This window comes from Sturnus vulgaris, chromosome 24, assembly GCF_052056855.1.
Source record: "Sturnus vulgaris isolate bStuVul1 chromosome 24, bStuVul1.hap1, whole genome shotgun sequence".
Taxonomy (NCBI): Eukaryota; Metazoa; Chordata; class Aves; order Passeriformes; family Sturnidae; genus Sturnus; species Sturnus vulgaris.
In genome coordinates, this window is record NC_142266.1 from 5603787 (window position 1) to 5630732 (window position 26946).

The window sequence follows — 26946 nt, forward strand, 5'->3', positions numbered from 1 at the left end:
TATATATTTTTTTTTTAATTTTTTTTTTTTTTTAAATACCCTCTCCTAGCACACGGAGGAAAAACCCTGGAAGGAAATGAACTCCTTGGAAACTTTTTCTGAAAGAAGCTTGCTCAGACTGACACGTGCCCAAAGAGGGGTGAGGTCAAAAAAAAATTTCACTGTCCCACCCTGTCCACCCCCGCGGGCGGCTGCAGCTCCTTCCCAGTCCCTCCCAGTTCCCTCCCAGTTCCCTCCCAGTTCCCTCCCAGTTCGCTGACAAGCTCTGGGGGTGACTCACTCGTTTCCTCTCGCACCAAAGCTGAAGCGGCAGATAGGGATCAGCCCGAGCAGCAACAAAAAAAAAAAAAAAAAGCCAAAAAAAAAAAAAGCAAACAAACAACAACAACAAAAAAAAGTCAGTGTGAAAGGATCGAGTGACACGTCAGGAAATGGTGACAATTGTCACCTGCTCGGGGGAGGACAGGCCTTGAGGCAAAGCTCACAAAAAATAAGAATGGATGAAAAAAAAATAAATAAATAAATCAACCTGGAAGCAGCTGGGCACTGTGATCGTTCTTTTAGGATTATGTTTTATGTTAAAATGCTGTTCTGACACTGGGATTATTAAAAAAAAAAAAATAAAACAAAACACCTTCCCCACCCATCGCTTAAGTTTTTAGAGGAATGGTATTTGCATTCCATGCCCAAAAAGTTGAAAGTTGTTAAAAGTGTTTGAAGTTGTTGGAAGTGTTTGAAGTCGAAAGCAAAAGGTTCTGCTAAGGAAAAAAAAAATAAATAAAAATTAAGCTTCAGTGTTGTTTAAGCCATGGAATTATATTCAAGTGAAATCAAAAATTTGTCTGTGACATCAATAAGCCTTTCCTAAAAAAAAAAAAAAAAAAAAAAAAATCACAAGGCTGAGCTGTCTAAGCTGGGCTTTGAAAAAAAAAAAAAAACAACAAGGCCCTGCCTGATCAACAGCTCAGCCTAAACATTGTCACACCTGCAGCCCAAATATCAAACCCAACACCCAAACCCCATTAACGAGTCCAGATGCACTAAAAAGCAACTTCAAAAATCTCCCGGAAAACACAAGAAACTGCAGAGCTGACTCACTCGCACCTCTCTCATCTCCCTAAATTTGAGTTTCCATCCACCTCTGAGTCTGGAGCTGAGTGAGGAGTTAAAGCCGAGCCTGGGGCTGACTGATAAATGTCACTGCCCGGCCACAAAGTCCCGATTGTTCCCAGGCACAGCCCCGTTTCTCCGGGCCACGGCTCGGTTTTCAGCGGGACACCCAAGAGCTGAACTTTTTTTTTTTTTTTTACAAGGCTCCGAGAGAAACAAAAAAAGCTACAAGTAACAGTGGAGCCAACCTGGAGAGGGCTGAAAAAAAAAAAAAAAAAAAAAGAAATTTCAGACTCCTCCAAGCCTTCACAATGAGCAAAAGGAAATTTCAGACTCCTCCAGGCTTTCACAATGAGCAAAAGGAGCTGTGAGATGATACCAGGGTCACTGCCACTGTAAAAGGGATTATTTAAGAGGTGCCAGGCTGCCCCAAAAAAAGAGTAAGTTCCAGATCAGGGCTGATTTCCAAACACCAAAGAGCACCCAGCTGCTCTCTGCCAGTGCAGGAACTTCAATAAAAATGTATTTTTCCCGTCCCAAAAATACACAACCTACAAACTTCGCTGCTACGAGTAACAGTGACCCCAGTGGGGCCAACCTGGAGAGGTCTGGGAGCTGAAAAAAAGGAGATTTCAGACTCCTCCAGCCCTTCAGAGTCAGCAAAAGGAGATTTCAGGCTCCTCCAGCCCTTCACAGTCAGCAAAAAGAGCTGTGAGAGGATACCGGGTCACAGCCACTCTAAAAGGGATTTTGTAATTCTTATTTCAGAGGTGCCAGGCTGCTCCAGCTCTCAGCCCCAAATTCCCAAAGTTTACACGGGGCTGCTCTGCATCTCCAGCTGCCAAAGGAATCCAGAGGCACCAACAGCACCCAGTTGCAGGAGCATCACTGAAAATGTGTTTTCCCCTCCCAAAAATACACAAACATCCCTTGGGATCCCAGCATGGCTCAGGTGGGAAGGGATGTTAAAGTTCCTCCCCTATCCCAGGTTATTCCAAGCTGGCACTTCCAGGGATGGGGCAGCCTCTGGAATGGAGAATTCCATCCCAGCCCCTCATCACCCTCACAGGGATGAAGTAAACCCCATTTAAATCTTAAAATCCCATTTAATCCCTCCTGTCCTGGCACTGTGGTGGAAGTTCCCTGCTTGCCCTGCACCCCCAGAGTTCCTTTCCCAGCTGTGGGTCCCTGCTGGAGTGGGCACTTCCAGGGATGGGAATTCCAGCCCAGCCCCTCATCACCTTCACAGGGATGAAATAAACCCCATTTAAATCTCCAAATCCCATTTAAATCTCCAAATCCCATTTAAATCCTCCTGTCCTGGCACTGTGGTAGGACGTTCCCTGCTTGCCCTGCACTCCCAGAGCTCCTTTCCCAGCTGTGGATCCCTGCTGGAGTGAATTCTCCTTTCCATGAATCACCTGGCTCTGCCTCCCACAGGTAACAGAGCCGGAATTCCAGAGCAGGGCAAAGTCCAGGAGCCAGGGAAGCACCCCAGGCTCTGCCCCACTTTGAGGGTTTGAGCACTGCAGTGTGGAAAAGGGAGGATGGATCTCTGCAGGGAATTCAGCATCACTGGAGTTTATTTTTTTTTAAAAAAAAAAACACCTCATAAAGGAAAATATCACAACTAGACCCTGAGTGAGACCCACATTCCTGGCTGTGCATCCACACTCCTACCTTAACTCCAGCTGAGTTGATTAAATCCAAGTATTTCTAAACGTTGAGTCATAAGGAGACAGAGTTTTCTGGCTGCTGCTAGTGGTGGGTTTCTCTTTTTTATTATTATTTTTTTTTTCCTCTCCTTTAAAGCCTAACTGCAGTTCTGAGTCAGACCCTGCCTGCTTCGTTCAGGGAGTTTCGAGGCGAGTTTCCATTTATACGGGAGCCTTTCAAAGCCAAATTTCTGCCTTCCTCCTCCTCCTCCTCCTCCTCACCCCGAAACCAGCGAGCACAGACTGCCCCGGGTGAAAATGCAGATCGTGACTAATCACACCCAGCAATGCAACTGAAGGAAGCCACTTCCAGCACTTCCCCACAGCCTCACCTGTGCTCCAAAAAAAGCCCCAAAATCCCAAAGCTCGGCTCCTTCTCATCCCAAAGCCCGCCCCGAGCTGACATTCCCAAAAAAAATCCGCCCCTCCCCTGACTCAGATCTTCCCGCAGGTCACTCGCAGCACCCTGGGCCACGCCAGGATTTTTTTTTTTCCTGAGGCGCTGCTTCTCCCAGAATCCATCGGCTCCCCCCATTTTTAAATTTTTTTTTTTTTTTTTCCAATCCCCAAATCCCACAGGGAAGCCTTTTATGCAGACAAACCGACCCCCGGAGTTCAGAGCCCTGCCCCCATTCCCACCCCAGGAAAACCACCACATCCTGGACACCCTTCCTTCCCTGCTGCCCCTCCACACTGAGAAATTTCATCCCCCCCCCCAGCTTTTTCCAGCCCTAAACACACACACACACAAAAAAAAATCATTCACCTTTTACAGATCTCATTTCCCACCCCGAAAATCCCCCAGGTTTTATCAAATTTGTCCCCCATCCACGCAGGAATCGGTAATATCCCTCCCTTGAAAACACAGCTCCAAAAATGCCCCCCAAAATCAGGTAAAACCCCCCAAAATCAGGTACAAACATTTCCCCAAAAACCAGGTACAGACACCTCCCAAAAACAGGTAATGCTTCCCCCAAAACAAAGTAAAACCCCTCAAAACCAGGTACAGACAATTCCCCAAAAACCAGGTACAAATCCCCAAAAACCAGGCACAGACCTCCCCCAAAAACCAGGTACAAATCCCCCCAAAAAAACAGGTACAAACCCCCCAAAACCAGGTGGAGACCCCACATTCAACCCTCCCTGTCCCCATCCCACAGGAAACGCTCTCCCTTCCTGAACATCCCCCCCAAAAACGGCTGCAAGGGGGGCCTGGGGAACCCACACAATTCTGGGGGTGGGCACTGAGCCCCCCCACACCCCACAGGTGAGGGAGGACCCCCCAAACCAGCCCTGCAGGTAGAAGGGACACCCAAAACTACAGGACAGAGCCACTGTCCCCAATTAGCCCTTGGGGACCCCCAAAGGTGCAGGACAGAGCCACTGTCCCCATCCAATCCTTGGGGACCCCCAAAGGTGCAGGACAAAGCCACTGTCCCCAGCCAGGCCTTGGGGACACCCAAAAATACAGGGCAGGGCCACTGTCCCCAAGCAGACCCTTGGGGACCCCCAAAGCGCCCCCCGAGCACAGGAGGGACACCTGAGGACCCCCAAAACAGCCTGGAGACCCCACAGGTGTCGAGGTGCCCCTAAATCTCCTCCTCGCACGCAGGGAACCCTCAAAACCCCCCAAACCAACCCCACAGGCCGGGAATTTCCTCCACAACAGGAAGGGCTCCACGAACCAGCCCCTGGAGCCAGGCAGAGCCTCGTGGACCCCCAAATCCCCCTCCAAAGGAGCCTTTCGGCCCAGAGGGAGCCCCCCAGATCTTCAAGCCCACCCCAAATCAACACCTCAGCTTTCTGCAGCCCTGAGACCCTCCCAAACTGTCCCTAAGAGCACAAACCCCCCTCCAAACCACCCACAGGGGCCTAAGGAGGCTCTCCAGCCCAGAGAGGCCCCCCCAAAGCAGGGAATCCCCTCCAAACACGCCAAGCAACACCCGGCATTTTCCACCCCCCCTCATTTCCCAGCTCCCGGGGCGGCGCCTCCGCAGCATTTTCCCGGTTCCCCCCCCCGCCGCTCCGAATCGCCTCGGTGTCCCCCTCACCCTGGGCATTGAGCGGGCCGGGGGCCGGGCGGGGTCGGGCGGGGTCGCGGGCGGGCGGCGGGGCCCGTGACGGGGCTGGGGCTGCGCTGGGCCCGGTCCGGCCGGAGACACCGAGAGCCCGCGCGCCGCCACACGGCTCCTCGCGCACAGGCCGCGCCCCCCCCTCCCGCCCGCGCCGCCGTGGTACGGCCCGCCCCTCACACCCACGGCCGCCACAGTGGTACGGTCCGCCCACACTCTCCCCCGCCCCGGGGCAGCGCGGTGGGAGCGTCCATTTGAGGCGCTGCGGGGGGGTGTGAAGCTGGGAATGGACGGCTGCGTGAGGATCTCGCAGTGCTTTCCAGTGCCTGGAGTGGCCTCCAGGGAAACCGGAGAGGGATTCTTCGTCACGAGCTGCAGTGATAGGACAAGGAGCAGTAAAGGTTAGGTACTAGGCGCAAACTCCTCCCTGTGAGCGTGGCGAGGCGCTGGCACAGGCTGTGCAATAGCTAGATTAGATAATACCTTGAGCAACCCGCTCTAGTGTGAGGTGCCCTCTCTCCATGCAGCGGAGATCAGCTCTTTCCATCTCGCTGCTTTTATAGGAACCCCACTCCTTATAGGCCTCATCCCCCCCCCTTGGGCATTGGTATGGCCCGGGGGCGACTTTGGTACGTGCCGGGCCCCCCCGCGCACTTGGACCGGCCCTCTGGCCGCACGTGCATACGGAACCTTCCACGCCAGCACTCCCCCCTCGGCAGCGCAGTGGTACAGCCCGCTCCACCCCACTGCGCCCAGTGGTTCGGTCCTCCGGGGAGTTCCCACGGCTTCCGCTTGCCTGGAACCGGGACCGGGGAACCGGGATCTGGGTTAAAAACACACGGGGTGCGTCCAACCCTGCCTCCCGTGGAAGCACCAGTGAAACATCAGTAAATCAACGAGCCGTGGATCCGGTTCCCCGCTGCAGCACGGGATTCCTGCCGGCCTGACACCCTCTGCGACGTGGCCAGGTGTGGCAGTGCTTGTGTCACACCTGCTTCCCAATCCCACCTGGAAAAGGGATTGTTCCCGGAAGATTGTTCCCCTCACACTGCTGAGGCTGTGGCGGAACCCGCTCAGAGCCGCCGCTCGCAGCTGAGTGTCCCCAACATCTCACAGCTCAGGGAGAGGTGGATAAATAAAAATCTCTTGATTCCTCCAGCACAGGATGGAGGAGATGTGTGATTTCTCCAATTATAAAAGCTGTTGTCTTCCCATTTCCCCTGCACTGACTGTTGAATTATTAATAGATGGCCGTGTTTTATCCTAATTTAAGCAGCTGCAGTGCCTGTGCTAGTGAAGTGCTGCCTCCACACACAGTAACAAACCCCTGTAAAAAAGGAGTTTTGCATTTATAGAATAATGGAGTACCTCAAGTTGGAAGGGATTTATAAGGGCCATTAGGTCCAACTCCTTGCCCAAACCCAGCAGTAAAGAAATTTAAAGAATCATCCATGAAGGGGCAAAATTGAGGGTGGATCCTCGGTGAGAAAAAAGGAACTAGCAAACATTTGTCCCTCAAAATACACAGGGAAGCTGCTCAGTGCCACTTTGCTGGGTTTAATACCTCTACAAAGTCATATAAACTCTGAAAACCACAGGTCTTAGGACTCTTTTCTTTCCTTCTTCAGCACTGTGTGACACCACCTGACACAAGCCAAGACAGTGACACCGAGGGCTCGTCCCCACAGAGGGCTCTGCTCCACAGAGGGCAGGGAGGGGAAGGCTCAGCTCCCACAAGGGCACTGCCAAGGCCCTGCCGGCCTGCGCCGGGGCACGCTGAGCCCTCACAGCGGCGCTACCCCTGTACCTCAGGGCATGGCTGTGACCAAAATCTCGGTCCCCATGGCCCGGTCTCGGTACCGGTGCCGGTTCCCCCTCAGGCCCTTCCCGCGCCTCAGCGCCGCCGCCTGGCGGGAAATCGGAGCGCGCATGCGCGGCACAGGCGGGGCGCAGTCCTGGCAGAGCCGCGGGTTCGAGTCCCGCAGTGGGCGGTTTGCTCGTGGTCGCGGATTCGAATCCCGCCCGCGCTCCCAATGCCATCATCGTTTCTCTTCTATCTTTATGATTCTATTTACTTCGCATTGGTGAGGCCGCACCTTCAGTACTGCGTTTAGTTCTGGGCCCCTCAAAAGTTCGTGAAAGGTCAAAGAATACGGTGTATGAGAGCATTGGGGATCTGGGCTTAGTCTCAAGAGGAGGCTCACGGGCAACCTCATGGCTCTCCACAACCACCTGCCAGGAGCCTGTGGGGAGGTGAGGCCGGTCTCTTCTGCTGTGTGAAGAGTGAGGTCACTGAGAGGAGACGGCCTCAAGCCGAGACGAGTGAGATTCACAGAACATACTGAAATCCTTAAATATCGGCCGGACATTGGAAGGGGCTGCTTGGGGAGGCGCCGGGTGATGCTGTTTAGTATTACAATGGCAGCGCCGGGAGCACGGAAAGGATGAGTTATCCTCCTCCCACACCCACGATTCGCAGACTCCACCATTTCCCCCCTCACATCGCCCGAGCGCCATTCCCGACGGCACACCGGCGCATGCGCGGGGCGATCCCGCGGCGGGTCCCCTCACACACTCACTCACACACACCCGGAAGGGGCGGAGCTTCCGGCGCGGCACTTCCGGTGGCGGCGCTGCGCGGGCGGTGTGGCCGCTGCGCTCCCGCCGCCGTCCCCGCCGCCGTCCCCGCGCTGTCCCCGGCCCGGCCCGTTGTCCCTTCTCATGCAGCGCCGCGACGACCCCACCGGTCGTTTATCGCGAGGGCAGGGTCCCGGTGGCCGCGCTCCGCAGCCGCGCCGGCCGCCCCGTGGCGGAGGAGCCCGCGGTGCTTCCAGCGGGGCGCAGCCGCCTCCCGGTGTGGTTGCGGGCGACGGGGCCTCAGGGCAGGGAGGCTCCGGTGGTTCGGCCCAGATGGTTGGAGGCAAGATGGAGCCGGAGAACAAATATCTTCCTGAGCTGATGGCCGAGAAGGACAGCCTGGACCCGTCCTTCACGCACGCCATGCAGCTCCTGACCGCAGGTACCGGGACAAGGGACAGGGCAGCGGGTCCCGGTGGCCGCTCTGGCTCCGGGGTGAGAGGGGGTTAAAATGAAATATTTCACCGTGTAATCGCAGCTCGATGCGCAAGCTTGGTGTGTGTTTTATTGGTGGTTTGTTATGTTATATTGCGTTAGCCGTTGTGGTGTTGCCTCAGCCGGGCAGAATCAAGAGAATCAAAACCTTTGCGGGTTGAGATAATCGTTTAATGAATGAAATAAGATGTGACGGTAATAATAAACACGCTGATAATAACAATTGTGATGTTGAGAGGGAGTAGAAATAAGCGATGTCCTCCCCATCCTGAGCTCCTTGCAGTTTCTGGGATGGCAGTGACATTCCCGGGGGGATGGGATGTCCCTCTGGGGACAGGCGACCTGTCCTTGCCACGCTCCCCCTGCTTTGGGGACAGCTCCTCTCCTTTACCGGGAAATCTCGGGCTAAACGCTGCTCGGGAAAAGCCGAAATATCGAGGTGTTGGTAATGCGATTCCCATTAAAAAAAATCCCTAAAAACAGCGCTTGAGAATAAAAGGATTTGTGTCCCAGCCGAAATCAGGGCAGGCCTTCCATCCCTGGGGGGCAGACGAGCTAAAAAAAGAACCTTAAAAAAAAAAAAAAACCAGAGGGGCGAGCCACGCTTGAATCCTAGCCAGCAACATTTCGGGGATTTTTTTTTTTTTTTTTTAATTTTTATTTTAATTCCCGGCTGGAAATCCAGATCCGAGCTCGTGCTTGTGCAGAGCCCCGTGGAAGGAAAAGCTGGAAATGAGAAGAAATGAGAAATGAGAAATGGGAAATGGGAAATGGCAGTCTTTGTTCTGTGCCCAGCCGAGCCTTCTCTCCTTCCTTGTCCAATCGTTTGGCAGCTCGGATTTCCCTGGATCTCCCCTCTGCGGCTGCTGCGCCGCCTCCATCCAACACATCCAGCTGCTCCCAGGAGCTGGAGTCAGCTAAAAAAAAAAAAAAAAAAAAAATTAAAAATATTCAAATATTCCCATCCGCTTTCTGTTCTCCGTGCTCCGGGAGGATCTCAGAGCAAGGATTTGTTCAGATCTAATCTTTCCCGTGGTTATATTCTGCTTTTTATTGAAAGTTATTTGTTTTGTCAAGGTTTAAAAATGCAGAGTTTTGAGGTTTTACGAGGTTGTTTTATGCAGGGGATAATTCTTGGGGATTGTTGCAAACAACCGGGTGAGATCGTCACGGCATCACTAAATAAATGAGTTTTTTAATCCGATTTTTCATCATCACTTTAATGGATTTGATTAATAAAATTCCTCAGCCAGCTCGGCTGTGATGCCTCCCAGCCAAAAGAAATCCAAGGAGTTTGCAAATTCCCACACAAAGAGCAGCGTCCTGCAAAGCCTCCTTCACTTGAGGGGTGTAATGAGGATTTAGGAGGGTTTTTTTAATTATTATTAATTTTAAAATTGCTGATTGCAGCTTTGGGAGATTTAAAACTGGAGCAGCTCCAGCTGTGGATATTTTGAAAATCACTTTTTTTTTTTTTTTTTGAGAACATTCGTAGTCCTCATTCAGGGTGAGCTCAGCAGGAAAAAGATGTGGAAGAATTTGAGGTAAAATTGTGGGTTTAGGTCAATTTTTTTTTTTTTTTTTTTTTTTTGGCCTGGATGACCCCCAGAGTGCTCTGGATTCCTTGGAATTTCAATCTGGGCCAAAAGCTGTGATGCACAACTCCAGCAAAATGATTTCCAGACACAGAAATGATCCTGAGTGTCAGCAGAATTCCTATTTCAGCTTTTTTTTTTTTTTTTTTAAATTCCCCAGAAGTGGAAGTTGCTCAGCCTGCCTGTCTCATTCTGCATTAATTCCTTTTGAAACAACGTCCTAAAGTTGTCTGAAATACTGTGGTGGTTCTGTATTTTTAGAGGGAATTGGATTTTTTTTTTTTTGGGAGCAAGGGTCTGGCAGTGATGGGATTCTCATTAATTCCATGGACTCTGGTGTGGATGTGGCCACATTGAGGAATCTGTTACCTTAAAGAGAAACTGAAAATTAGGATTTCTTGTATTTTCAAATATAATCCGTGTTTCCCTCCTGGGATTTGGGGTCTGTGTGACCTTCCTTTTCCATAGGAACAAGAAAATCCTGTTTATTATTTTTTTTTCCTTTGGATTTCCTGTGAAAAGAGCAGTGGGGAGCTGCTGATGTCAGCTTCCCTCCTTTGGGAAAATGGGAGATATCCCACCTGTGTGTCAGCCAGGTGTGGGGTTTTTGGGATTTTTGGGATTTTTGGGAATTTGAGCTGGTTTTATTTCATGGAGAAACTCCAAAGGAAAAAGAGCTGAGCTTGGTAAGGACGTGCTGGGGGACTCCCACGTGGAATTCCCTGCTGGATTCAGGCCAGGCTGAGGCTGTGCCTTCCTGGGAATGTCACAGGGATGGCTGGGAATGTCACAGGGATGGCTGGGAATGTCACAGGGATGGCTGGGAATGTCACAGGGATAGGTGGGAATGTCACAGGGATAGGTGGGAATGTCACAGGGATAGGTGGGAATGTCACAGGGATAGGTGGGAATGTCACAGGGATGGCTGGGAATGTCACAGGGATGGCTGGGAATGTCACAGGGATGACTGGGAATGTCACAGGGATAGGTGGGAATGTCACAGGGATGGCTGGGAATGTCACAGGGATGGCAGGGAATGTCACAGGGATGGCTGGGAATGTCACAGGGATGGCTGGTGGCTCCAAACACAGGGATTAGAGATGAGAAGTGTCACCCTGGAGCTGGTTCCATGTGGAATCCAGGCTCTCCTGGCACGGAGATTCCCTCAATCCCTGCCTTTCCAGGTGGGTGTCCTGTCCCCAAACTGCCACCTTCAGCTGTCCCCAGCTGGGTTGTTCTGAAACCATTTCACTGCTGCACTTTGCAGTTTATGTTTTATTCAACCATGGCAATGTCCTCAGCTGCTGGCACTGCTGTGCCCATTCCCAGTATTCCCAGTGCTGTGCCCATTCCCAGTGTTCCCAGTGCTGTGTTCATTCCCAGTATTCCCAGTGTTCCCAGTGCTGTGCCCATTCCCAGTGTTCCCAGTGCTGTGCCCATTCCCAGTGTTCCCAGTACTGTGCCCATTCCCAGTGTTCCCAGTGCTGTGCCCATTCCCAGTGTTCCCAGTATTCCCAGTACTGTGCCCATTCCCAGTATTCCCAGTATTCCCAGTTCTGTGCCCATTCCCATTCCCATCTCTGTGCCCATTCCCAGTATTCCCAGTGCTGTGACCATTCCCAGTGCTGTGTTCATTCGCAGTGTTCCCAGTACTGTGCCCATCCCAGTATTCCCAGTGCTGTGCCCATTCCCATTATTCCCAGTGCTGTGCCCATTCCCAGTATTCCCAGTATTCCCAGTGCTGTGCCCATTCCCAGTATTCCCAGTACTGTGCCCATTCCCAGTATTCCCATCTCTGTGCCCATTCCCAGTATTCCCAGTGCTGTGCCCATTCCCAGTATTCCCAGTACTGTGCCCATTCCCAGTATTCCCATCTCTGTGCCCATTCCCAGTATTCCCAGTGCTGTGCCCATTCCCAGTACTGTGTTTATTCCCAGTATTCCCAGTACTGTGCCCATCCCAGTATTCCCAGTGCTGTGCCCATTCCCATTATTCCCAGTGCTGTGCCCATTCCCAGTATTCCCAGTATTCCCAGTGCTGTGCCCATTCCCAGTATTCCCAGTGCTGTGCCCATTCCCAGTATTCCCAGTATTCCCAGTTCTGTGCCCATTCCCATTCCCACCTCTGTGGCCATCCCAGGAATTTCTCCCTCCTGTTCCCCATCCCAAATTTCACCTTTCCCTTCCCAGCCAAGCCCCAAAATCAGAGCAGCCTGTCCAGGAATCCCAGGCTGGAATCCCAGTTTTTATTTTGGGGAAGGGAAACAGTGGGATTAGAATTGCCAAATTCTTGGAATCCATCCCAGAATTCCTTCCCCTTCCTGAAAAAATCAATCCAGCAGGGAAGGATGGAGGAGGCTCAGAGGTGCCAACCCCAAATCCTTTGTGGTTTTTTTTTGGGGTTTTTTTTGGGTTTTTTTTGTTTTTTTTTTTACTATTATTTGACTTTTCAGCTAACACTTTCATTCTTGAAAATCATGGAATGTGCTCCCAGAGCACAGCTGAGCTGCAGGTCAGCTTTTCCCTGGATTTGGATTTTTTAGGGAAGAGCTCAGGAGCAGGGAGGAGGAGCAGCAGCATTCCCAATCCTATTTACCTGTTTAGGAATCCTGCTGAGCCCGCTGAAATTCCCTGTGGCAAGCAGGTAAAAAATCCCAAAAAACCTCAGGAATGGGCTGTGATCCCCTCCAGGAAATCTGCAAAAAAAAAAAAAATCCCCAAAAAAGCCCTGGAATGGGCCTTGATCCCCTCCAGGAAATCTCCCAAAAATCAAAAAAAAATCTCTGGAATGAGCCTTGATCCTTCCAGGTAATCTCCAAAAAAAAAAAAAAAAATCCCAAAAAACTTCTGGAATGGGCTTTGATTTTTCCAAGTAATATCCCAAAAATCCTCTGGAATGGGTTATGATTTCTCCAGGTAACCTTCTCCCAAAAAAAAACCCCCAAAAACCTCTGGAATGGGCTTTGATCCCTCCAGGAAATCTCAAAAAAAAATCCCCAAAAATCTCTGGAATGGGCTAAATCCCAAAAATCCTCTTCTCCTTCCCTACATTTTATGTCTGCTGCTTTTTTTTAAAAATTTTTATTTTATTTTTGATCAATTTTTTAAAAAAAATTATTATTTCTTTGTGGAATTCCCAATTCCCAGCTTTGGCAGGAGGCAAAAATGGAATTTTTGGGATTCCCTTTTTTTTGATTTGCAAAGGTTTTCACTCCTGTGGTGTTTTTTTCAAAAGGCAAAAAATTCTCGTGTTTTAATTTCATTTTAATTTTTAAATTTTAACAGTAATCAGTTCCTGTTTAGTTTGATTTTATCCAGGAACTTTGAGGGTGTTTTTATTCTGGATGTGTGGGAAAAAAACCACTTTTTGTTTATCTGCATTTACAGAAATTGTTTTAGAAAATAAAATTATTTAAAGGTTTGAAATTCTCCTTAACCAGGCAACTTTAATTTCCAAATCTTGATTTTCTGCTCTGTTCTTGGAGCTAAAATTCAAATTAAACTCCATAAAATGAACCAGGGCAGCTCTTTTCTATTATTTTATAAATTTGGCAATGTGTGAATTGAGGAATTTTTTTTTCAACTTTTGCTTTCCATCTTCAGAAAAATCATTTTTAAAATAAAATTCCAGAGATTTCTTTCCATTTGGAAAAGTAAAGAGTCGTGGTAACACTTTTGTGAGGGAGGCAAAAAATACAAAATTCAAGTTTTTTTAGCAGAGGAAAGTACAGGAAATTCCTCCTGGGATTTGTAGGGGTTCTGTCCTTGGCATGATGCTCGTGGGAGGAAAATAGAAAAATAAAAATATTTTTTATAAGAAAATTTTAAAATATAGAAAAATAAAAATATAAAAAGAAAAATAGAAAAGGAAAAATGGAAAAAAAATTAAAAATAAAAATAGAAAAATAGAAAAATGGAAAAATAAAAATAGAAAAAACTATAAAAATTTAAAATATAAGAATAGAAAAATAGAAAAATTCAAATATAAAAAATATATAAAAATATAAAGCAACCCTATTTTTTTTGCCTTGTTCAGAAATTGAAAAAATCCAGAAGGGTGAACCAACGAAGAAGGATGAGGAAGAAAATTACCTGGATTTATTTTCTCACAAGAATATGAAACTGAAAGAACGAGTTCTGATCCCTGTCAAACAATACCCCAAGGTGAGAAAAAACAAAAAAAAAACCAAAAAAACAAAAAAAAAACCAAAAAAAAAAAAAATTTGGGGGGATTTCCTTCTTTTCTGGGGGATTTTATGCTTGAAAAAGTGGCAGAAGGAGTTAAATCTTCTTTTTTTAAAAAAAAAATAAATAAAAATTAATTTTGCTGGGAAGCTGCTGCAGGTTTGGTGTTGGAATTGAAATATTTAATTTAGCTTCATTTTTCTGCTGGGGCTTTTTTTTTTTTTTTTCATGCAAAGAAAGGTCAGAAAGTGAAATTTTCTATTAGAAATTGAATTTTTCATTTTGAAACTGAGATTTTCCTTTTGCAACTGAAATTTTTCCTTTTGAAACCAAAATTTTCCATTAGAAACCGAATTTTTCCTTTAAAACCAACGTTTTCCTTTTAAATTAAGATTTTCCTTTTGAAATTTTAATTTTTCCATTCGAATCTGAAATTTTCCTGTGAATTGTTGTTTTTTTTTTTAATTGAGGAGAAATTAGAAAATGATTTTTATTTTTTCTCAACCAACAGAACATTGAGAAAAAAAATATTTTTTTTGTTGATTTTTTTTGAGCTTTGGAGCTGATTAATTTAATTTATTTTTTGGTTTTTTTTTTTTTTGGTTTTTTCTTCAGTTCAATTTTGTTGGGAAGATTTTGGGACCCCAAGGCAACACCATTAAGAGACTTCAGGAAGAAACTGGAGCAAAAATCTCTGTACTGGGGAAAGGTTCCATGAGAGACAAAGCCAAGGTGAGGAAAAAAAAAAAATTCCTTTTATGTTGTGAGAATTTATTTAAATTTACTTAAATGTATTTATTTTAAATTGCGTTTATTTTTTTTTTTTTATTATTTGATTTTTCAGTTTTGTTAAAAATACTTTCCTAGATTAAAAAAAAAAAAGAAAAAAAAACAAAAAAAGAAAAGGAAGTTTTTTGTTTTAAAAGTTTGTATCCAAAATTCCTTCCTAGATCAAAAAAAAAGAGAAAAAATGAGGTTTTTTTTTTTAAACTTTATACTCAAAATGCCTTCCTAAATTAAAAAAAAAGAAAAAAAAGGTTTTTTTCTTAAAATTTTGTATCCAAAATGCCTTCCTAGATTCAAAAATAAAAAAAAAAATTAAAAAGTTTTGTGCCCAGAATACCTTCCTAGATAAAAAAAACAACAAAGAAAAAAAGAAAAATGTAAAGGGTTTTTTTTATTAAAACTTTATACTCAAAATGCCTTCCTAAATAAAAAAAGAAAAAAAAAGTTTTTTTCTTTTAAAAGTTTCTATCCCAAATGCTTTCCTAGACCCAAAAATAAAAAAAATGTTTTGTGCTCAAAATACTTTCCTAGATCAAAAACAAAAGGAAAAAACCAGAAAAAATGAGGATTTTTTTTAACTTTATGCCCAAAATGCCTTCCTTAATAAAAAAAAAAAATTTTTTTTCTCTTGAAACTTTGTATCCAAAATGCCTTCCTAAACCCAAAAATTAAAAAAAAAAAAAAGGGATTTGTGCCCATAATGCCTTCCTAGATCCAAAAAAAATTTTTAAAAATAGTTTTTTTTAAAAAAAACTTTTTATCCAAAATGCCTTCCCATACCCAAACAAAAAAAAAAAAAAAAGAAAAAACAAAAAAAAAAACAAAAAAACCAAAACTTTTTCCCTTTTAAAACCATACCCAAAAATACCTTCACACCCACCACATTCAAACCCCCAGAATTCCTGGCACATTTTTAACCCTTTCAGCTGCATTTTTCATTGAATCCAATCCAATTAAATTAAATTAAATTTCATTTATTTTATTCTTCCCCCCCCCCTCCCAGGAGGAAGAGCTGCGCAAGGGGGGGGATCCCAAATACGCTCACCTCAACATGGAGCTGCACGTGTTCATCGAGGTGTTCGGGCCCCCCTGCGAGGCCTACGCCCTCATGGCCCACGCCATGGAGGAGGTCAAGAAATTCCTGGTCCCTGTGAGTCTCCTGCACCTTTTTATTTTTATTTCACTTCATTAATTTGATTTTTTTTTTTAATTTGATTTTAATCGCGGCGCGTGGTTTTGGCGCCGCGCGCTGAGCCGAGTTCGTTGTGTGGACTCCCTCAGCACCGTGGTTTTTATTTTATTTCAATGATTAAAAAATTCCAAGGTTAAACAGTTGGAGCAGGGATCCTGTGAGTCTCCTGCTCCTTTTTATTTTCATTTCAGTTCATTAATTTGATTTTTTTTTTTAATTTGATGTTAATCGCGGCGCGTGGTTTTGGCCGCCGCGCGCTGAGCCGAGTTCGTCGGTGTGTGGAATCCTTCAACGATGTGGTTTTTATTTTATTTTAATGATTAAAAAATTCCAAGGTTAAACAATTTGGAGCAGGGATCCTGTGAGTTTCCTGGTCCTTTTTATTTTTATTTCACTTCATTAATTTGATTTTTTTTTTAATTTGATTTTAATCGCGGCGCGTGGGATTTTTCGCCGCGCGCTGAGCCAAGTTCGTTGGTGTGTGGAATCCTTCAACAATGTGGTTTTTATTTTATTTTAATGATTAAAAAATTCCAAGATTAAACAGTTTGGAGCAGGGATCCTGTGAGTCTCCTGCACCTTTTAATTTAAATTTAATTTAATTTTTTTTAAATTTAATTTAATGGCAGTGCATGGGATTTTCCGCCGCGTGCAGAGCTGAGTTGTTCAGTGTGTGGAATCCATCAGGAAGGTTTTTTTTATTTTATTTTAATATTAATTCCCAGATTAAACAATCTGAAGCAGAGATCCTGATCCTTTTTAATTTTCATTTAAATTTAATTTAATTTCATTTTTTTTCAATTTAATTTAATGGATTTTCCGCCTCGTGCAGAGCTGAGTTGGTCGATGTGTGGCAGCTTTGTGGAATCCTTCAGGAAAGTTTTTATTTTATTTTAATGATAATTTCTAGATTAAACAATTTGGAGCAGGGATCCTGATCCTTTTTAATTTTCATTTAATATGATTTTTTTAAATTTAATTTAATTGCAGTACATGAGGTTTTTGCAGAGCTGAGTTGGTCAATGTGTGGAATCCCTCAGCAGTGTGTGTTTTATTTTATTTTAATGATTAAAAAAATTCCCAAATTAAACAATTTGGAGCAGGAATCCTCTGAGTCTCCTGGTCCTTTTTATTTTCCTTTTAATTTAATTTAATTCCTTTTTTTTTTTTTTAATTTCATTTAATCACAACCTCCAGTTTTCTGCAGCTGACTCTTTCTGTGTCCTTTTTTTTCTCCCCCCTGTGTGTGTCCTTTTCCCAGGACATGATGGATGACATCTGCCAGGAGCAGTTCCTGGAGCTCTCTTATCTCAACGGGGTCCCAGAGCCCAACCGTGGCCGAGGGGTCCTGGGGCGGGGCCGTGGGGCAGCCCCACCTCCACCTGTGCCCAGGTAATCCCCCAAAAAATCCCAAAATAATCCCAAAATCCCAGCCCCTGCTTTCCCTCCCATTTGTGCCATTGTTCCCAGGAGTTTAAACTGCTTTTTCTTGCTCCCATCTGCAAGGCCTGACTTTAAGGTTTGGACATTTCCAGGTAGCTCAAAGCAAAATGTTTAGCGTGGAATCCAGCACTTGGGATTATTAATTATTAATATTAAAATTAATTTTTTTTTTTTTTTTTCATCAAGGAACCTCTCAGAAACCAGCCTGGCTGGTGATGGATGTGCTGTCACCCCTCACCTCAGCATTTCCAGTTTAATGCCCGTCCTTGCAGAGCTCTGGGGTGGCTTTGGGGATGAATTTGCAACAAAATTTTCCAGTTTTGTTCAGGACTTTTCAATTTTTTCGGTGCTTGCCTCACTCCCTGATCCATGGGTGGTGATTTTCTTTCTTCTTGGAGTGTCCTGCCCATGTCCTCAGTGATCCTGAGGGATCTGGAGTGATCCCAGCTTGCTTGGAGAGGCCTTAAAAGCGAAATTCCCTGCCCAAAATTCTGCAGCAGATTTATTTCTTTGTCTGTTATCCTCACCAACCCTGATGCTGACTCTGGGCTGCAGATCTGCTCAAAAATTGCATTTTAAATGTCTTGAGGAGGAGAGGCCTCTCCTTGGCTCTGTGGAGCCAGTTTGACTCACTAGGCAAAGCTTAGCTAATCTGAATTATGTAAATGTAAAGGGTGGTGGTTGAATTTCTAAAATCCAACATGTAAAAACTCCCAATTTAGGCTGGGCTGAACCAAAATTTTGTGATTTCACCCCAAAGGGCAGCTGAGCCCCACTCGTGGGGTGGGGAGAGACCTGGAAGGGTGAAAGTGAGGGAATGAATGGGTTGGGATAAAGTTCAACAGGAAAAACAAAGTAAAGAAGGAATTCATTCCCAGCTTCCTTGGGAATTAATTCCAAAGGTCCCTCCCTGCCTCCTGCACCTTTCAGCTGGAATTTCTTGTCTTTCACACCTAAACCAGCAGAATTCTCACCCCAGAGCAGAGTCCTGCACCTCCTGCAGCACCACAACACGAAATTTTTTTTTTTTTTTTTTTTTTTTTTTTTTTTTTTTTTTTTTTTTTGTGGTGCCACAAAAATTCCTGCCTGCGTTTTTGTCACCCCTGTGTCCTTCCTGACACCACAAATCCCCCTCCCCACATCCTGGGGGTCTCCACCACCAGCACCACGTCCTGACTCAAACCTTTCTTTCTTTCTTTGCAGGGGCCGTGGGGTTGGTCCTCCCCCTCCTCCTCCTCCTCCTCCACCTCCTCCTCCTCCTCCCCCCCCACCTCGGGGTGCCCTGGTTCGAGGAGCCCCCCCCGTGCGTGGGGCCATGGCTCGGGGGGCCACGCTGGCCCGGGGGGTGCCCCCTCCCCCGGCAGTCAGGGGGGCTCCTGCCCCCAGGGCACGGGCAGCTGGCATCCAGAGGATACCCCTGCCCCCTCCCCCCGTGCCCGAGAGCTACGAGGAATATGTAAGGAATTATTAATGATTAATGGTTAATGATTAATGGTTAATGATTAATGGGGTTAATGGGGTTAATGGGGCGGGGGTGGGAAGGCTCAGTGCGGGAGGGGGGGAAAGGGAGGAGGTTGTGGGTGGGATTGGGGGGGATTGTTCTGGGGTCACCAGGGATCACTGGGATGGTTCTGGGGTCACCAGGGATCACTGGGATGGTTCTGGGGTCACCAGGGATCACTGGGATGGTGCTGGGATCACCAGAATGGTATTGGGATCACTGGGAACTATTGGGATGGTTCTGGGGTCACCAGGGACCTTTGGGATGGTTCTGGGATCACTGGGATGGTTCTGGGATCACCAGGGACCATGGGGATGGTTCTGGGATCACCAGGGATCAGGGGGATCACCAGGGACCATGGGGATGGTGTTGGGATCACCAGAATGGTATTGGGATCACTGGGGACTATTGGGATGGTTCTGGGATCACCAGGGACCTTTGGGATTGTTCTGGGATCACCAGGGACCTTTGGGGTTGTTCTGGGGTCACCAGGGACCTTTGGGGTTGTTCTGGGATCACTGGGATGGTTCTGGGATCACTGGGATGATTCTGGGGTCACCAGGGACCTCTGGGATGGTTCTGGGATCACTGGGATGGTTCTGGGATCACCAGGGACCTTTGGGATTTTTCTGGGTGACCTCCTCTGCCTCTTCATTGCTCAAAGAATGGAACTCTGAATGTCCTAAATGCACAATAAGGGTTTTTTTTAATTAAAGTGCCCCCCAAGAATTAAAGTTTTCCATGGCTGTCAGGGCACAGTGTAAAAAAAAAAAAAAAAAAAGACATGAAAAATGGATGGAATTCACTTTTCACACTCTCTTTTTGCATGAGAATTCTTTAAAAAGCACTAAAAATCCCCTAAAAAATTGGAATGAAAAGGGTGATGTTTCAAGCCCTATAACCCTGCACCACCCACCTGCCAAGGGAATTTTGGTATCTGTGTTCCAAAGGAAAAATGGGAAAACTGGTTTGGATCACAACAGCATTTCTTGGGAATCATCACAAATACTGCTACACCTGAAAATTGGCTTTCTCTTCTCAGCAAAATGGGAATTTTTAATTTTTTTTTCACTGAAAAATTCAGAGTTTGAGGGTTCTAAACGTGTGGTTTGGATGACACAGAATGATGGAATTATCCTGAACTGAGAGAGATCCCCTGGCATCATCCAGCCCTACACAGACACCCCCAAAACCCCACCCTGAGATTATTCCAAATTATCCTGGAGCTCTGAGCTAAAACCTTTCCCTGATCAAATTCCAGCCCTGAACCCTTTCCCTGTGGCAAGCCAGGATTTTCCAGCCTCCTCTGGAATCTGCTCTGGGTTGGATTTGGCTCCTTTTTTGCTCCTTTTGTGACTTTTTTTTTTTTTTTGTGTCCCCACCCTTGCCAGGGCTATGATGACACATATGCAGAGCAGAGCTATGAGGGTTATGAGGGCTGCTACTACAGCCAGGGCCAAGGGTGAGTGGGATTATTCTTCCCAAAGGAATGCTGCATGGCTTTTTTCCCCCTTTTTTTTTTTTTTCCCCTCTTTCCCCCTTTTTTTCCCCGTTTCCCCCCTTTTTCCCCTTTTTTTCCCCTGTCTTTCCTCCTTTTTCCTGCTTTTTTCCTCCTTTTTTTCCCTTTTTTTTCTCTTTTTTCCCTTTTTTTTTCCAATTTATTTCTCTTTTACCCCTTTTCCCCCCTTTCTCCCCTTTCTCCCCTTTCTCCCCTTTCTCCCCTTTCTCTCCCTTTTTCTTCCCTTTTTTCCCCTTTTTTCCCCCTTTTTCTCCCTTTTTTCCCCCTTTTTCCCCCTTTTTCCCCCCTTTTCCCCCTTTTTCCCCTTTTTCCCCTTTTTTCCCCTTTTTTCCCCTTTTTTCCCCTTTTTTCCCCTTTTTTCCCCTTTTTTCCCCTTTTTTCCCCTTTTTCCCTTTTTTTTCCCCTTTTTTCCCTTTTTTCCCCTTTTTTCCCTTTTTTCCCCTTTTTTCCCCTTTTTTCCCCTTTTTCCCCCTTTTCCCCCTTTTTCCCCCTTTTTCCCCCTTTTTCCCCCTTTTTCCCCCTTTTTCCCCCTTTTTCCCCCTTTTTCCCCCTTTTTCCCCCTTTTTCCCCCTTACTCTCCTCTTTTTCCCCATTTTTTTCCCCTTTTTTCTTCTTTCTTCCCCTTTTCCACCCTTATTTCCCTTTATTTCCTTTTTTTCCTTTCTGTCCCTTTCTCTCACTTTCCCCCTTTCCCTTTTCTCCCTTTTCCCCCTTTATCCATTTTTCCCTTTTCTTTCCTTTTTTTTCTTTTCCCCCTTTTTCTCCGTGTGTATCAATGGGATTTCCCTGATTGTACCAATGGGGTTTCCCTGTTTTTAACAGTGGGGATTTCCCTGTGTGTAACCCCCTCCTTTTTTTTTTTTTTTTCCAGGGATACAGAATATTATGATTATGGACATGGGGAGGTACAGGAAACCTATGAAGCTTATGGTAAGTCTGGGAATTCTCACATAAGGAAGAGGTTGTGGTCAATTTTCCAATTAATTTCTGGATAAAAAATTGAGGAAAACCTCGTGGTTTTCATGGTGTTTTTATTTAGATCTGAACAACCTCACTGTGGGTTTAAATTCTTCTCAATCTTGCATGTCTCAAAGGTGATGCTTTTTAAAAAAATCCAATTTTTTAGCTCTGGGACTGCCTTCATTTCCTTGTAAGCTTTAGAATATTTGGGAAGTCTGGATTTCCACCCACAGCACTTGTGCTGCAGTCTGGTTTTCAGGGGCTGGATTTTGTATGGATCCATCTGTTTTCCTTTATCCTCAGAAACCCCTGATCCTGACTCTGGGCTGCAGATCTGCTCAAAAATTGGATTTAAATGTCATGAGGAAGCCTCTCCTTGCTCTGTGGGGCAGTTTGGCTCACTAGGCAAAGCTTAGCTAATCTGAATCATTTAAAACTCCCAATTTAGGCTGGGCTGAACCAAAATTTTATGATTTAACCCCAAAGAGCAGCTGAGCCCCACCCGTGGGATGGGGAGAGACCTGGAAGGGTGAAAGTGAGGGAATGAATGGGTTGGGATAAAGTTCAGCAGTCCCAGCTGTCCCTGTGCCTGTCCCTGTGCCCTGTCCCTGTGCCCTGTCCCTGTCCCTGTCCCTGTGCCCTGTCCCCTGTCCCTGTCCCTGTCCCCTGTGCCCTGTCCCCTGTCCCCTGTGCCCTGTGCCCTGTGCCTGTCCCTGTCCCCTGTCCCCTGTCCCTTGTCCCTGTCCCCTGTGCCCTGTCCCTGTGCCCTGTCCCTGTCCCCTGTCCGTGGCCCCTGTCCCCTGTGCCCTGTCCCTTGTCCTGTGCCCTGTCCCTGTCCCCTGTCCCTGTCCCCTGTCCCTGTCCCCTGTCCCTGTGCCCTGTCCCTGTCCCCCTGTCCCCTGTCCCCTGTCCCCTGTCCCTGTCCCCTGTGCCCTGTCCCTGTGCCCTGTCCCCTGTGCCTGTCCCCTGTCCCCTGTCCCCTGTCCCCTGTCCCTGTGCCCTGTCCCCTGTCCCTGTGCCCTGTCCCCTGTCCCTGTCCCCTGTGCCCTGTCCCTGTGCCCTGTCCCTGTGCCTGTCCCCTGTCCCTGTGCCCTGTCCCCTGTCCCTGTGCCCTGTCCCCTGTGCCTGTCCCCTGTCCCTGTCCCTGTGCCCTGTCCCCTGTCCCCTGTCCCCCCTGTCCCCCCCCCTGTCCCCTGTCCCCTGTCCCCTGTCCCCTGTCCCCTGTGCCCTGTCCTGTGCCCTGTCCCCTGTGCCCTGTCCCCTGTGCCCTGTCCCTGTGCCCTGTCCCCTGTCCCTGTCCCCTGTCCCTGTCCCCTGTCCCCTGTCCCCTGTCCCCTGTCCCCTGTCCCTGTCCCCTGTCCCCTGTCCCCTGTCCCCTGTCCCTGTCCTGTCCCCTGTCCCTGTCCCCTGTCCCTGTCCCCTGTGCCCTGTCCCCTGTGCCCTGTCCCCTGTCCCTGTGCCCTGTCCCCTGTGCCCTGTCCCTGTCCCCTGTCCCCTGTCCCCTGTCCCTGTCCCCTGTCCCTGTCCCCTGTCCCTGTCCCCTGTGCCCTGTCCCCTGTGCCCTGTCCCCTGTGCCCTGTCCCTGTCCCTGTGCCCTGTCCCCTGTGCCCTGTCCCCTGTGCCCTGTCCCTGTGCCCTGTCCCTGTGCCCTGTCCCTGTGCCCTGTCCCTGTCCCCTGTCCCTGTCCCCTGTGCCCTGTCCCCTGTGCCCTGTCCCCTGTGCCCTGTCCCCTGTCCCTGTGCCCTGTCCCCTGTGCCCTGTCCCCTGTGCCCTGTCCCCTGTGCCCTGTCCCTGTGCCTGTCCCTGTGCCCTGTCCCCCTGTGGGCTGGCTCAGAGTTCATTTTCCTCCCCCACGCTGCTCTGGGGTACCCTGACCTATTTTGGGGGCACAATTTTGGGGTACCATGACCTATTTTGGGGATCAGTTTTGGGGACACCCTGACCTATTTTGGGGGATCAGTTTAGGGACACCCTGACCTATTTTGGGGGATCATTTTTAGGGGTCATTATGACCCATTTTGGGGGATCAGTTTTGGGGTACCATGACCCATTTTGGGGGATGAGTTTTGGGGTATCATGACCTATTTTGGGGGTACATGACCTATTTTGGGGGATCATTTTTAGGGGTCACCATGACCTATTTTACACAACCACCCTTCAGGAACTCCTTCACTGAGGCCCCAGCTGAACTGGGGGGGTTCTCCCAGCTCATTTTCCATCCCCTGACTTTTCCTCTCCTTCCTTTTTCCCAACAGGCCAAGATGACTGGAATGGAACCAGACCCTCCCTGAAGGCCCCCCCCAGCCAGGCCAGTCAAGGGGGGCTACAGAGAACACCCCTATGGACGTTATTAAAACACCAAAAAAAAAAAAAAAAAAAAAAAAAAAAAATTTAGGGGGAAAACAAAACAAAAAAAACAAAAAAAAATTCCAAATTTAGGAGCAAAATCTTGTTTCTGGTTCTTGTATCTGCCTGGATTCTCGTTGATTTACCCACAGCAGACAAGTAATTGTCTCCCTGTTTTATTTCCTGGCCCCTTTTTTTTTTTTGTTTTTGTTTTTTTTTTTGTTTTTTTTTTTTAACCTTTCCTCCCCCTCCCCCCTCAACTCCATCCTCACTTTGCATTTTGGCTTCTTGTAGTGATTTCTCGAGATGGATTTAAATAGAATTAGAAGGGGAAAAAAAAAAAAAAAAAACTTTTTAATTTTTATTATTATTATTATTATTATTTTCTTTCTTCAGTGTGTAGATGGCTTTTCTTTCTTTGTCGTTTAGGTTAAAAAAAAATAAAAAAAAAAAAAAACAAACTGTACCTTTTTAAAAAAAAAAAACAAAACTAAAAAAAAAAAAAGTTAAAAAATGTTAGTTTCCAAAGTGACATGCTTTGCTTAGTTCTGAAATTAAGGTTTTTGTTAAAACTTTTTAAAGTTTGTTTTAAAGGAACCCATTAAAGGTTGTAGTTGCAGAATCCCAAATTAGGCTACATTTCAAAATTCAGGGTTATTTTTTATGAAGAAATTAAAATCATAATGTAACAGTAGTGGCTGCCACCATTTAAAAAAAAAAAAAAACAAAACAAAACAAACAAAAAAAAAAAAACTTCAGATGCCAAACCTTTAAAAGGAGATTGCTGGTGAATCTTGAAGTTTAAATTTTAACCCCAAAGGATCCTCCAAATCAAATTAAATAGTATTTTCTAAAGAGAATTGACTTAAAAGGAAAAATTAGGTTGGGGAAAAAAAAAAAAAAATTTGATTTTTCTGATGTGGATTTTGAAATCTAGCCCCCCCCACCCCTGCAGTGTTGAGATATGCTTGGGAATATTTTTCCAGTGAAAAGGGGTTTTAATTTGGTTTAAAATGAACAATTTTTAAGGGAAAAAAAAAAAAAAAAAAACCAAAATATGGGTGTAATTACCCAGTGTTGAATAGAAATAATATTCCACGGGTAATCTTGTAAAATTCTCTTTTTTTTTTTTTTTTTTGTAGCTCTTTGGGACAGAAAATCTGATTAAAATTGCAAACTTGCCCCATCAAAAAAAACCAACAAAATCGGAATTTTAAGCAGTCCCCAGCCATTTATTCAAGTGTATCTCAGCACGAGCTTTGCATAAAAAGGGACACTGCAGCTGTAAAAAAAAAAAAAAAATCAAAATAAATTAAAAAACCAACAAAGAAAACAAAAAAAAAACCAACCAGACAAAAAAAAAAATGATCCCAAATTTCGCTTTGTACATAAAATAAAGCCCTAATTGGATTTGTTCCATTTGTCCTCCCACTCTGTTCTGGAAGAGAAAAATGAAAAAAAAAAAAAAAAAAAAAATTTTTGCTCCATTTTGTGTAAAGTCTGCCTAACTAGGTAGCTCAAAAACGTGTCAAAATGTTTGTCTCAAAATGTCAATAAAGTTTAGTCCTTTTCTAATCAAAGTAAATGTGATGAATTGTCATTTATTTTTGGAGGTTTTTTTTTTTTCTTTTTTTTTTTTTTGTCAAAACAACTTTTCAATTCGTGCTTAAAAAACTTAATTTGTATTTTTTTTATTACTATTATTATTATTATTATTATTATTATTATTATTATTATTATTTCTTTTAAAATAGAGGCTTTTCTTAAAAAAAAAAAAAAAAAAATGGTGGTTTTTTTGGTAATGTCGTGACAAAACAAAAAATTTATTTATTTATTTAAAAAAAAAAAAATACAAAAAGAAATAAAATAAAATTTGTTTTTCACCCCCCTGGAAGTTGCTGAAAAAAAAAAAAAAGCAGTTTTGAACCAGAAATCTGAATTTGGAAAGCTTGTGATGGTTCTTGGCTGGATAATTCAGATTTCAGGTGACCTCAGAGATATTCCAGAGGCTGGAATATTAAATAATTTAAGTAGGAATGCTGAGAATTCCAAGGAATTTTCATTCTCTAACCCTTCCTTGGTTCACATGATCCTTCAAGCAGCTTTTCCTTGGAAAAACCAATTTAAAAAATCAAATTTTTTTTTTTTTTGTTGGTGAACGATGCTGCAGCTGCTCCTTAAAATCTTTTTTTTTTGAGAGGGTGTGAATGTAAAGATAATTTAATTTTAATTTATTAAAATAAAACGATTCGTGGTTTCTAATTCCCATCATGAATTTGGAATTTTTAGTGGGAAATGGATGAAACTGCTCGGGGGTGAAAAATAGAATTTTAGGGAAAAAAAAAAAACCAAAAAAAAACAAAAAAAAAAACAAAAAAAAAAAAAAAAAAAAAACAAAAAAAAAAAAAAAAAACAAAAAAAAAAAAAATTGCAACGCATGAACCGAGGGGAATATTTAAAAATATTTAAAAAAAAAAAAAAAAAACCAAAAAAACACAAAAGTTGTATTTGTAGATTGTTATTAAAGTGCAAATAACTGAATTTTCAACGCTGGTTTGGAGTCAGCTTTCAGGGCATAATGTGATGAAAAGATTCAGCCAATGCCCCCCCCCTTTTAAAGGAAAATTATCAGCAGGAGAAAATCAGGATGTGCAAAGGCCCAAAAGGTAAAACCTAAATGTCTGATTTTAATACAGCACATTTCTCTTTTCCATAAATTTGTGATGTTTAAAACTTTTTTTACCCAACCGACCCCTTTTTTCAGGTGTTAATTTAATGTTTTAATAAAAAAAAAAAAAAAAAAAAACCCACAAAAAAAGGGGGGAAAAAAAAACAACAAAAAGAAAAAAAAAAACAAAAAACAAACCAAAAAAAATTTGTTTTAAATATAAACGTTTAAACCAACCCACGTGGCATAAATTAGCAATAACTTTTAATAATGTGCCTTTGGCAGATGCACTGGGATGGAATGTGGGGCCAAAAAAAAAAAAAAAAAAAAAAACCCAAAAAAATCTTAAATATCCTGGGTTTTGAAAGGATAAAAGATGTAAAATGAACATGAATCCAAGCTAGTCCTGCTACTGCCAAAAACAAACAAAAAAAAAACCCAAAACCAACCCAAATTGTGCTCAGTTGTTTGAAAATCCCAATTTTTAGCCCCCCCCAGTATTGCTGTTTCCTGTGAAGTTGCATGGTTTTCCTTCATGTGTGTAATTGCATGCAAGAATCTTTTTTTTTTTTTCCTTTCTTTTTCCTTTTTATTTTTTTTTCCCTCCCCCCCAAAAAAAAATTTTTTTTTTCTATTTTTTTTAATTTTTTTTTTTTTTTTTTTGGTATCTCTGCTTCCATTGAGGATCCTCACAATTTTTCCCTTCAATCTGCAGGAATTTGGGGCCGTGACTCAGCGGGGTGAGGAGGAGGAGGAGGAGGAGGAGGAGGAGGAAGAGGAAGA

At 45.1% G+C, this 26946-nt stretch overlaps 1 protein-coding gene across 1 annotated transcript; it reads left to right on the forward strand.

Annotated features, from left to right (window-relative positions):
• Positions 1–7523: 7523 nt before the first annotated feature.
• On the forward strand, positions 7524–24700 carry KHDRBS1 (KH RNA binding domain containing, signal transduction associated 1). The gene is given in 10 exon segments (XM_088178520.1): positions 7524–7916; positions 13600–13727; positions 14364–14480; positions 15538–15684; positions 16988–17118; positions 18373–18625; positions 20062–20132; positions 21061–21119; positions 23405–23445; positions 23447–24700. Coding segments are annotated over 10 exon segments (1302 nt in total). The 5' UTR covers positions 7524–7618; the 3' UTR covers positions 23504–24700.
• Positions 24701–26946: the final 2246 nt, after the last annotated feature.